Consider the following 13,440-nt stretch of genomic DNA (forward strand, 5'->3'; position numbering starts at 1 on the left):
TCCTCAACCCACTGAGGGAGGCCAGGGACCCAATCCACCACCTCAGGGACCCCATGACAGGTTCTTAACCTATTGAACCACGATGGGAACTTCAGTATCCTTTTTCTTTTTCTTCTCTTTTTTTTTTTACAGCAAAGTGACCCAGTTACACGTATCCTACCTTTTTTTTTAATTCCCCATTTTTTTTATTACTCAAATGAATTTATCACATCTGTAGTTGTATAATGATCATAACAGTCCAGTTTCACAGGATTTCCATCCCACAGCCCAGGCACATCCCCCCACCCCCCAAACTGTCTCCACCAGAGATCATAAGTTTTTCAATGTCTGTGAGTCAGCATCTGTTCTGCAAAGAAGTTCAGTCTGTCCTTTTTTCAGATTCCACATGTCAGTGAAAGCATTTGATGTTGGTGGCTCATTGTATGTCTGACTTCACTTAGCATGATAGTTTCTAGGTCCATCCATGTTGCAAAAAATGCTATTATATCGTTCTTTTTAATGGCTGAGTAATATTCCATTGTGTATATGTACCACATCTTCTGGATCCACTCCTCTGTCGATGGACATTTAGGTTGTTTCCATGTTTTGGCTATTGTAAATAGTGCTGCAATGAACATTGGAGTACTTGTGTCTTTCCGAGTCGTGGTTTTCTCTGGATAGATGCCAGGAATGGGATTGCTGGATCAAATGATAGTTCTATGTTTAGTTTTCTGAGGAATCTCCATACTGCTTTCCACAGTGGTTGCACCAATTTACAATCCCACCAACAGTGTACTAGGGTTCCTTTTTCTCCACACCCTCTCCAGCACTTATTGTTTGTAGACTTTTTGATGATGGCCATTCTGGCTGGTATAAGGCGGTACTTCAGAGTGGTTTTGATTTGCATTTCTCTAATAATGAGTGACGTTGAACATCTTTTCATATGTTTCTTGGCCATCTGTATGTCTTCTTTGGAGAATTGTCTGTTTAGATCTTCTGCCCATTTTTTCATAGGCTTGTTTGTTTTTTTGGTATGGAGCTGAAGAAGTGAATTATAATGTAGGAATATCCCTAGGATGATATGAGCCAGGGTCATTTCAAGGGTGTGTGGCCTGGGGCAAACCACATCCTGTGACTCACTCGCCACCTTTTCCCATCAGGGAAGGTTTCAGATGAAATGATCCACATTTTAAAAACCTATTCAAAAGTGAAGCATAGTGGGACCAGAGACCTGCCCCAAGAAACTTAAAGGAGAAAATGCCAGCATGTACATATAGTTTTAAATGGAACATAACAGAAAAAAAACAAAACAGAATGCTCTGAGAGCCCACCCATCCATTTTGTTAGGAAATAGGTATCAAAATATTAGAATGACTGTTACACATGCATACAAAAACAAAGAACAAAAAAAGGGTTAATCTAATCTCTTAGAGGTTGGGGGACAAAAATGGAAAGGACAGCACTTACTGCTTCGCTTTGGTGACACATTGTGAGCTAACTGTAACCTCCGTGAGAGCAGGGACCACAGCATTTTTGCTTGCTGTTATATCTTTACTGCCTAGCACAGCGTGAAGATGTGTTCAGCGGAGGTGTGTCTACGGCCTCAGATCCTATGGGCACTTTCACTTCTTCCCTTCTTTCCTGACCACACGCACTGTAAAAGATTAGAACACAAAAACGTTATGAGGGACAAAAAAAGCAACCTCAATCCCAATATCCAGAAATAATCACTATTAACATATTCATTTCCATCTAAGATTTTATTTTATTATATTTTTTTAGGGCCACACCCATGGCACAGGGACGTTCCCAGGCCAAGGGTCGAACCATGGCAATAACAGGTCTTTAACCCATTGAGTGAGGCCAGGGATCGAACCCACATCCCCATGGGTACTAGTTGGGTTCGTTACCGCTGAGCCATGACAGGAACTCCATTTATATCTAGGATTTTAAATAAAATATATATCTATATTTATTTTATGAAATAAGTCTTTAAGAATGGTTAGAAGTTATCCATGAAAGGAGGGGGTGGGTGGAGAGTAGAAGAGAAATACAGGTGAATGGAATAGCATGATAAAAACAGAGGTATGAAACCACATGACTTGTCTGGGGAACTAAAAATAGTCCAGTGTTGAAGAGGTAGGAATGGAAGATGATGGGAGAACAGGAGGGGGTATGGACCAGATAGGTGGCTAAAGGGGTATCTGGGAAGGAATAATAACTTATGACAGGGATTTCCTGTTGTGGCTCAGCAGTAACAAACCCAACTTGTATCCATGAGGACGAAGGTTCAAGGACACAGGTTCAATCTTTGGCCTCCCTCAGCGGGTTAAGGATCTGGTGTTGCCATGAGCTGTGACGCAGGTTGCAGATGCTTGGATCCTGCATTGCTATGGCTGTGGTGCAGGCCAGCAGCTGTAGATCCAATTCGACCCCTAGCCTGGGAGCTTCCATATGCCACAGGTGTGGCCGTAAGAAGCAAAAACAAACAAATAAACAAAAAAACTTATGGCATAAGGCAATTGTTCCTGTGTGGACTGAGTTTCAACGACCTGTAACTCTTTGATATGATGGTCCCCTATTATGTGCAAGGCTCTGTGGGCAACACATAGGATAATTAAACCTTATCCTTTCCTTCAAGAAGCTTACAATCTAGTTAAGGAAGATACTATATTTTTTATTTTTATTTTTTGTCTTTTTGCCTTTTCTAGGGCTTCTTCTGCATCATATGGAGGTTCCCAGGCTAGGGGTCTAATCGGAGCTGTAGCTGCCAGCCTACGCCAGAGCCACAGCAACGCAGGATCCTTAACCCCCTGAGCAAGGCCAGGGATCGAACCCACAACCTCATGGTTCCTAGTTGGATTCGTTAACCACTGAGCCACAACAGGAATTCCAAGGAAGATATTATACATGGAATTGAAAAGTTCCTCCCCTACAGGAGAATAATGGTAAGTGACAAATGAGAGGCATATGCATTATCTGGGGGAGCAGCAAAAAGGAGATGGACTTGTTTGAGGTTTTGAAGAATAGAGAAGTCCTGGTCCAAATGCCTAATCTGGCATTTCCAGCCCTTTTCCATATAGTTCCTAGTTAACTCTTCGGCCTTTCTGCCCTACTCTTCCACATGAACCACTGTTGCAATTGAACTAGTTTGTTTACTGTTCTTCACATATACCTTATGGAATTTTACTTTTCTTCTTTATTATTTGAATATCCATTTTGCTCTTTTTTGAGACCTCAGATGCCTGGTTCCTCTTTAAATCCTATACCTTCCCTTCTGGAAGGAGTCAGGTCACAATTTGCCCAGAAGGTGTATCTATGAAACCAGAGTTTTCTCTACAGGAAAGCTTTCTGTGAAAGTTTACCGGTCATGACAAGTTCTCACCATGCCATGCCAAAGCTCTTAAAAAAAATCACTATTTCCACTACCTACATTGCATTAGCTGCAACAGGTGTTAAACCAACTAAATCTGGGAAGCATCTGGACCCTTCAAGTTTTTGTACTCATGCTGTTTTATGCATGTTTTAATCTTGACATTTTGCCCTGATGGCACAAGCTTTGGAGAGCAAAGACATTGTCTTTGACTGATTTCCTTCCTTGTCTGGACATGTTTTTTATGGTACTGCTGCTGTGGTATTCTCAGGTGATTGCCATGGGAATAGCATGCTTGGTAAAATAATGAGAACATGTAATGGAGAGTTTGAAAGAGGAAGTCTAACTTGAAGTTGGGTGATTATATTGTCTTCTGGTCCCATCCTTCCCTTATTCTACCCTCCTCTCTTTCTAATAGACACATAATGTCCTCCAGTTAAAACAAGGAAATCTCACACACACAAAGAATCCCAAACAATCTCCAGTTTCTTCTAAACAGAAAAGATGTGTTGACATTGGTGGACTGGGTTAGATTCTTTTTTTTTTTTTTTTTTGTCTTTTTGCTATTTCTTTGGCCGCTCCCACGGCATATGGAGGTTCCCAGGCTAGGGGTCTAATCGGAGCTGTGGCCACCAGCCTACGCCAGAGCCACAGCAACGCAGGACCCGAGCCGCGTCTGCAATCTACACCACAGCTCACGGCAACGCCGGATCGTTAACCCACTGAGCAAGGGCAGGGATCGAACCCGCAACCTCATGGTTCCTAGTCGGATTCGTTAACCACTGCGCCATGACGGGAACTCCCCTGGGTTAGATTCTTATACTTTGAGGGAACATCATCTCATCTGAAGGTTAGAACTTGCCATGGTCTCTCAGGTAATTAAGGAAGGAGTTAGGATTTGGCCCTAGTCTGACTTCAGAACACATACTTTCAGTTACTACATTATTCTACTTTCTATGTGTTGATGTTCTCACCTTATTTCTGTTACTTTTTTTTTTCTTTCTCATGTCCTTCAGTGGCATTTTCAACACTGGACTTAGAATATTCCCAGACCTGACCAAAGTGTATTCCACTGATGTATTCTTCATACTGTAAGTGTGCACGCATTCAATATTTGGCAGTGTTCTACTTATCACCGACAAGAACTAGGGGGCAGCCATAGGGGTTGGTTGAAACCAAGTGAGGCAGTTGTTTCAAGGAGGAAGCAGTGATCAGCTGTGACAAATGTGCTAATGGATGTAGTAAGACAAAGACTGAGAAAAGGCCATTGGGTTTAGTAATGTGGGGCATTGACAAATTTGAAAAGACCAGTTCCATTGGCGCTCTCGGGGTGGAGAAGTCTGGGTGGAGTGGGCTCAAGAAAGAACCAGAAGAGAGAATTAGAGAGAGCAACCATAACAAACTCTTTTGGAAAGTTTTACTATTGACAAAGGAATAGAGGGGGTTCCTGCTGTGGCATTGAGTGTTAAGAATCCAACTGCAGTGGCTCAGGTCGCTGTGGAGGTGCAAGTTTGAGCCCCAGCCCCAATGCAGTGGGTTAAAGGATCCAGCATTGCCACAGCTGCAGCTTAGATTCATTCCCTGGCATAGGAACTTCCATATGTCATGGGTGCAGCCATAAGGTGGAAAAAAAAGGAGCAGAAAATGTCTCAGTGGTTGAAGCATATCAAATATGGAGGAAAGTTTTTTTTTTTAATGGGAGAAACTATGGCATATATGTTTGTTGATGGGAGTGATTGAATAGAAAGATATTTGATGATAAGGTTAACACTTTATTTTTCACATAGCTTTCAAACACTTCCCCATGCATTATCATGTTTGCTCCTCACAACTACCTTACAAGGCATAAAAGCAAGTTATAATGTTTCCATTCTACAAATAAGGAAACCGAGGAATAGAAAACCTAAGGGTTTTGTCTGAGCAGAGTCCCAAGGAGCAGTCTCGAGTGGTGCTCAAACTGGGTCCTGTGACTTCTTACTGGGGCCATGTGCTCTTTTCCAAAATCCATGCCATGGTCAAGGGTCTTACTAGTTGTGCAGAAGTGAAAGAACATATGCAGAGAGAATTACAGGTTTAGTTTGTACTAGAGAATCAGCAAAACATAGAATGGTAGGATCTAGTCTCTTGAGATTTTGCTGGAAAAAAAAGTCCATGCTTCTTTACTGCAGAATTGCTCATTTCAAAATATAGGCTGTCTTCCAGCAGCACGGAAATGTTTTTCAGGAGCATCTGCATGGCAGTGTTTTATAAGTGGAGGACACTTTAATAAAACTCATGAAATGAAATCCATTGGTCCCATTCTACAGACCCTTTTTAGGGGTTCAATTCACTGAGAAAATTTGTTGCCTTGGACAAAGGATTTGTCAGAGATTCATGAGAAGTCTCTGAGACCCACCTGCTCTGCCTGCAGATGAGGCTGGTCAGGAACCTCAGTTCACACTCAAAGCCAACTTGTTCAATGCACATTTGGGGCTTGGAGTGCAAGCTCACCTAGGAGAGCTCTCACCACCTCACCTCTGAGCCACCAGAGGCTAAGAGTCAGTGACACTTAAAAAGAAATAAGATGAAACTGAATTGCATCGGGTTATTTATTCAAGTGCACATGTTCAGCAAGAGCAGAGTTCCTGAAGGAAAGCCTTTTTTTCACCAAGTGTCTTTGTTGCTCTGTTGCAGTGAAATTACAGACAACCCTTACATGACATCAATCCCTGCGAATGCTTTTCAGGGCCTGTGCAACGAAACCTTGACACTGTGAGTATTGCCACTTCCACTCCTACCAAGAATGGAAGTTTTATTTGGGCCATTGTCATATTTTCACAGGCCATCCAAGAACCATACTACCATAGAGTATGTGCTCTAAGATCTACCAAGTGTTTCACATAGTTAAATAAGAGCAGTGCCTTATGGTGCTACCCTGAGATGACAAAATGGTTTATGTAGTGAGACAAAGAGTATTCCCTTGCAGAAATGGTCCATACATATTATTTGTAAAGGGTCATCCAGGTTTTACAGACCACATGGACTTTGTGATAACTGCTCAACTCTGCCATTCTAGGTTAAAACAGCCATACACGATACATAAACTAATGCACATGGCTATGTTATGTTCCAACAAAATTTTATTTACCGAAACAGGCAGTGAGCTAGTAGCCCACAAGCCTTATAATATTCTAGATTCTAGTATTCCCCTGTACAGAAGAAAAACCAAGAGTTAAAGTAAATTTAAGTGACCGTCCCAAAGTCACTGAGCTGGAAAATGATGCTACTAAGGGCTTTTCATACTCTGCACTCATACTTCAACTGTGTCATTAAAACTATCATTAAGCTCCTATGAAGGGATATTGAATAGAAAACATAGTAACATAATTCTGCTCCAGATCATTTTTCAGAGTTAGAATGGGTTCTGCTCTTTAGTTGTTCAAAGGAACTGTTTTATCAGGAAAATTCACAAAATGTTCTCATGAAGGAGACCTAATAGAGGTATAAAAGATTGTTAATTCTCCAAGCTGGCAAAGAATTCCCTGTCTCATTGAATTCGCTGCAAAGTAGAGCTGGGGCTACATCCAAAGGATCCCTTCTCTCTAGTTTCAGCATCACTGCCCAAGTTTAGGCCTGGTGGGTGTTCTGCCTAGAATGTCACCAGCTCCCTTTCTCTGGTCACACTGCAGTCCAGGGCTTCTTCTTCACACACAAACCTGACTGGATTATCCCCTAGCAAAATGGATCCAAGCCTGAACACAACTCTTTGAAAGAGCTGTTTCCAGCCATCTCTCAGTCTTGACCCTATGGATCTATCTCCACCTCTGAGACTCGACCCTCAGTGGAGCTTTTCAATTCATCCTTCTCAGAACATAGGGTGAGCTCTCCTGAAAAGACGGGAGACCCCACCATTTCATTGGACAATACAGACAAGACCTTGGGTCTTAACCTACTCAGTTTCAAACCTCAAGGCCATTTACCTCTTCAGTCAAGGTTTCCATTCTGCCATTTCCCACTCAGCGTGCGTAACCTCCAGTCTCAATTTCTTTACAGAATGTTACCCCCATCTTTTGGCATTGGACCAATAAGGACCCCATATTTCAAGCAGCCCTCTCAAGTGGAAGCTGCTCTTTGTCTCAGACCCAGCATGGGGCCCAGTAGATATCTGACAAACCTCTGAATGAGAGAACCTCAACCTTCCTGAAATCTAGAGGGGGTTGGCATGGGTTGTCCATTATCTTTTCAGATGATTATTTCTACATTCTTTCAAAAGCCCTTGCTTCATTGAGACTCGTGCTCAAAAAACTATAAACACAAAAGGATATGTGTCTACCAGCAAATTTGTACCCATATTCCTCATAGAATGGAGTTTCAGTCAAAGTTTGAAAGCCTTTGTTCTCTCTTTCTTGACTATGTTTTTCTTCCTTCACTATTTTCCCTTTTTGAGGCCTGCTTGTCCCATAAAAGTTTTATTTAATCTCTGAAATGTAATTCTGACAAAGAACATTTTTCTTGTCTAGGCCTCTCAACAAAGTTTGGGAAAACAGAAATGCCAAAGTGGACAGTTCTTACATCTTCATTAAATAACTCTATTAAGAAAAAAATAACTTACCTATTAGAGCTTTCTAAGCCTCTGTGTTCAGTGTCCCTATGCACTTCAGTCCTTGCCCAGGACACCTTAGTAGCTGGAATTAAACTAATTATATAATTATTGAAAAAAATTTAAAAAAACAACAACAAAGATTACCTCTCAGTTTTCCATAACTACATAAGATAAATCCAGGTTTTCAGGGTATTTATTCCTTTTAACATGGTCATCTTCTAAGTGTCCACACCTCACTGTGTTAAATACATGGCTATAATATCCTCCCGGCAACCTTTTGGTTAGGTATTATTTCATCATATTTTTATAGACAAGGAAACTCAGGATAACAGAGGTTGAGAAATTCTCAGGATTGCCTACTGTGAAGTGATATAGCCAGGTCTAATTCCAAATTTGTGGTCTCTTGTGTGCTTCATACTGTGTTACCAGAATTCACAGCAGATAGACTACAGTAGTTTTCAGAGTTCTCCCACAATCACCACTAGCTGTGCCAGAATGTGGCCATGGCTGCCTGCTCTTATCTCATATCAATAGCCCCCAGGAAACCCCATGCTTCCCTGTGTAAACCAGAGTTCCTAAGGTAGAGCTCCTTTTCCAGCAGGAAGGATGTGTGCTCTTGGTGGGTGGGAAGAATTACTTTTGAGGTCAGAAATACTGATTCCCTGGAGTTCCCACTGTGGTCCAGTGGGTTAAGAATCCAACTGCTGCGGCTTGGGTTGCTGCAGAGGTGTGGCTTTGATCCTCAGCCTGGCACAGTGGGTTAAAGGATCCAGTGTTGCCCCAGCTGTGGCGTAGGTCACAGCTATAGCTCAGATTCTATCCCTGGCCCAGGAACTTCCACATGCCACAGGAGTGGCCATACCAGAAAAAAAAAAAAAAAAAAAAAGAAAGAAAAAAGAAAAAAAGAAGAAGAAGGAGAAGAAATCCTGATTCCCAACAGCTGTGTATCAATATGGCTTTGCCAATCACCTCCAATATCTCAATAACTTGACTAGGAAACAGAGGCAATAACACTTCAGTCCAGCCCCTGGGATCACTGTATGGATTAGTTAGTTGCACAAACACAGGAACAAGTTAAAAAATTAAAATTTCCACAAAAGGCCATGGTCTGTCTGCTTTCTTCAATTTGTTTTTGAAGCTCAATTTAACTTAATCCTCAACCATTTAATTAAGCATTTAATCTATGATAAGTCCTGAGGATAAAAATATGGATAAAATACAAATGTGAAATAACATTTTAAGTAGAAAAATATAAAACATGCATTCAGATAAATAATGTCTTTTACTGTGTTCATCCTGAGAAATGGCTACATATTCCTCAATTACTGACATTGGGTAAACTATTACCTAAAATCCCTGTTTTCTGAATATATCAAAATTCTTAATGATGGCAAGTCTTTGTTCCTCAAAGTGAACCTGCTTCTGAGAAACAGCTTAAAGTTCTAGGAGCTAAGTTTGGAGAATAGGGATTCAAACGGGGAAATATTTCTATGTCCCAAACAAGACATACCATAAAGTTTTCTTGTGGGGCTCCTATGTGGGACCTGAGAAACTTTGTGCACATTTCTGGCATTGAAGAAATGAAGCCCAACCCCCAGAAAAGGGCCAGCACCACCTCTTAGAGGTTACTGATTTCTCTTATCTCTGTTGATTATAGGAAACTATACAACAATGGCTTTACTTCAGTCCAAGGACATGCTTTCAATGGGACAAAGCTGGATGCTGTGTAAGTCAAAGGATGCCATGGAAACTGCTATCCTCCCCTACACTCCCACCCCAAGAAGGACCATTCAGTGGGTCAGAATTCTGCTAGAGATAGATCCTACCAGAGCATTCCTCAACACCAGAGTTAGTACGACCAAGACTTGGGGATGATGTTAAGAAACTTGGCAAAAGCCAGTGTTAGTGGACACTTACACTGATTCCAATTCTAAATCCCAAAGCGTTTATCCTTGATAATATGAAGAACAATGGTGTCACCTTCAGTTATCTTATAGGAAAGCGTGCGTGTGTGTGTGTGTGCGTGTGTTTGTGTAAATATTCACCTACTATGTACTAAAGTAAAGGTGTGTCTTTAGGTCCAAAGCTATTTGGAAAGCAAGGTTTTTGCTTCCACATTTTCAGGAAATATGTGAATTTATGTTGATTCAATCAGAAATCACTGAAAATCCATAACCAATTTTGCCTTCCCTGCAAATCAATAATGCCTAGAATAGGATATTGGCAAAAAAGAGTCATTGATGTGGGTTTCTATTTTTGTCATACTTTTCTATCAGGTCTCTATGGCCCCCAGTATCTATGGCAGGGCATACTTTGTGGCTGAGAGCTGGTGGTCTGGTTCAGCCACACTAGTGTGTGATATAAATTAAAAGCAATAAATGAAAAATAGCTTTAGTAGAGCTGACTTTCCATAATATGGTGGACTAGATCATTCCTAGGGCACTCCTACTACTAGTAAACACCTAGCTGCTACATTTTTTAGAAGTTACATTTTATGTCATAGCTCCAAGAGAGGGAAATGAAACAAGCTAACAAACAAGTAGCTGAAACCAAAGTGCTGGGTACTTACAAAGGGTGCAGCTCTCTCAGGGGCAGTTGCCAGCATCAGTAGTGCCAGGAGACTAGACTTCAGTCAACGAGAGGGCGAGGAAGTGATGTAAACTCTTCTGTAAAGGGATCTGAGACTCCCAGCCTAGACAGGGAACCTGGACAAGACCTGGAGTGGAAGCACCCTAGTAGCACCTCCTGACTCTTGGCAGAAATAACTGCCAACCTCTACAGAGGAAAGAACCTTAATGCAGGCTCCCAGATCTTTACAATGTTAAGATCCATGAAATAGGTTCTCATAGTCAAAAATCACACATAGGAGAAGGAAAAAACAAAAAACAAAAAACCACCATTAGTAAGAGTCGAGTGAAGCAACAAGCAGTAGATTTTTGTGTTTCATTTATTTTATAAAAGTTAATTGAATATTTTAAAATAATTGTACTTTTCAACTGCAGAACTTCTTGCTTTTTAAAAAATTGTTTGCTCATATAATTCCATTATTTTTCCTTTAAATATTTTATACATAGTTGTTTTATATTCTGGAAATAATCACTGCAAAATCTGAAGGCCTATGGTTCTAGATCTGTCAGTGCTTCTCAAACTTTATTGAGCATATAAACCCTCTGTTAAAATGAAGAATCTGATTAAGTAGATCTGGGGTGAGCCCCAGGATTCTGCATTTTTAACAAGCTCCCAGGTGATACTGCTCGTGGTCCACTGACCACGCTTTAGCAGGTAAGGTAAACCAATCTGCCCAACCATAAGTGGGGGCCCTGGTTATAAAACACACACACACATGGATTAAGTGGCTTATTCTGGTTTTAGGGTCACTGGTGGGTATGATTCCATTTTTAAAGAATAAATACTAATAAGTTTTGAGGTCATTATACCTTGGCATGGCTTCCTAAGTTCTATTTAAAGTCGGGTCTCACTCTTTACCAGGCTTTTGGATTTCCTAGTCGTCTTTATCAAGTGAAGATCAGAGTACCTTTCTCTAGATTGTCTAATTGGGGGCTCATTTGGGTTGATATTAGTCATTTTTAAAATATGTAATTATAGAAGAAGTCTGAAAAGACTCAGTTGAGTAACATGAATACTTTACATAAAATATATTTACCGTATTGGAGAGACCCTATATCCCTGTTAACTTTATCATACAAGTCTCACATAATCCTTCATTTATTTTTCAACATATTTATCAAACACCTTCAAGGATCCTGGCACTGTGCTATTCATTAGCAACACCAATATGAACAAGACCAATGTTCTCTCTCATCACACTAAACATACATTTTGGTGGGGTCAACTTAAGGACAGCAGTATCAAGGGTCAGGGTATATTAGAAATATACTAATGTACCCAATTCAAAATATGCATTTCAGATTGTAAATAACTGAACACTTAGTATCCTTGCTTGGAGATGTAAGCAGGATTTTCCCTTGATTTATCACATTTAAAAAAATTATTGAGAGTTCCCATGGTGGCGCATCAGAAGCAAATCTGAAGAGTATCCATGAGGATGTGGGTTAGATCCCTGGCCTTGCTCAGTGGGTCAGAGATCTAGCATTACTGTAAGCTGTGGTGTAGGTCACAGACACGGCTCAGATCCCGTGTTGCTGTGGCTGTGGCTATGGTGTAAGTCAGCAGCTGTAGCTCCAATTGGACCCTTAGTCTGGGAACTTCCTTGCGCAGCTCTAAAATGCATAAATATGTGTGTGTATATATATACATATTAGTAGTCTATTTTAATATTACATGAATCTAACCAAATGTTTTTCTCTTTAATTATTCCTAGAAACCCGCCGACCTTAGGGGAAATGATCTTCCCAGTTCAAATCTTCTATGAAACTTTTCCATGAAATGAGGAATTAAGACTTCTCAAAACAATTAAGACAATTTGGAGTTCCTATTGTGGCACAGTGGAAACGAATCCAACTAGTATCCATGAGGATGCAAGTTCGATCCCTGGCCTTGCTCTGTGGGTTAAGGATCCAGCATTGCCATGAGCTGTGGTGTAGGTCGCAGATGCAGCTCAGATCCCACATCACTGTAGCTGTGGTATAGGCTGGCAGCTGCAGCTTCTACTCAACCCCTAGCCTGTGAGCCTCCATATGTGGCAGGTGTGGCCCTAAAAAGCAAAATAATAATAATAATAACAGTAATAATAATAATAATATAAGACGGTTTGTGATACTTAGGGTATAAAGATTTCAGAAGACTGTCACACTGTTCTAGACCTCAGGGTCATCAAGATGTTAGCATTAAGGTGGAAGAGAACCATGTTAGCAAGGGTTGGGTAGGGACAGTAAAGAAACCTTCAACTAGGGAGACCAGAGATGATAACATGGCTCCTGAATTCAGTGTGTCCCACTGATTCTTGCTTGAACCCAAACTATCTTTCCAGAATTCCGGATGAGAAGAAAGCCTAGAAACCAAGTTTGGATATACAGTAATTCATTTCTAAAGCTTCTCTTATTCCACAAGCAAATGACTTTAATGCCCAAGATGAGGATTTTTGCTTTCAATCATTTGCTTCTTTATCCTTCCATATTTACTCATTAGAAGGTTTCACCCTCAATGGCTCTCAGTTATCATTTTTAAGGGCAGAGATTTGAATATAAAATTTAGACTTTAAGGCCTACGGAGCATGGTTCTCAGTATTGATTGAAAACTCCAATCATCTGAAGCATTTTGGAAGTACTGATGCCTAGGTTTTACCACCAGAAATTCTGGTTTAATTGGTCTGAGTTTAGCCAGGGCATGGGGAGTTCAATATCTCCCCAGGTGAGTCCAGTGTAAAGCAAATGTCAAGAATTATAGCTGTGGAGTAGGTTATCACTCTTCTTGTCCAATAATCACATTTTACAAATAAAGGGAATGGAACCCAGAATGGCTTTAGAAAAATGGATTTTTACAATTGATGGATCTATCTAGTGGCCAAGCCAAAGCCACGACCTGG

General features: G+C 40.8%; 1 protein-coding gene across 3 annotated transcripts in view; it reads left to right on the forward strand.

The window, feature by feature from the left end:
* The window catches only part of TSHR (thyroid stimulating hormone receptor), a 157,518-nt gene that overhangs the window by 100,121 nt on the left and 43,957 nt on the right, over positions 1-13,440 (forward strand). For all 3 annotated transcript variants that reach the window (XM_021098307.1, XM_021098308.1, NM_214297.1), the window contains 3 exon segments: positions 4,369-4,443; positions 6,026-6,103; positions 9,592-9,660. In XM_021098307.1, the coding sequence (XP_020953966.1) occupies positions 4,369-4,443; positions 6,026-6,103; positions 9,592-9,660 (222 nt within the window).

Source organism: Sus scrofa, chromosome 7, assembly GCF_000003025.6.
Source record: "Sus scrofa isolate TJ Tabasco breed Duroc chromosome 7, Sscrofa11.1, whole genome shotgun sequence".
Taxonomy (NCBI): domain Eukaryota; kingdom Metazoa; phylum Chordata; class Mammalia; order Artiodactyla; family Suidae; genus Sus; species Sus scrofa.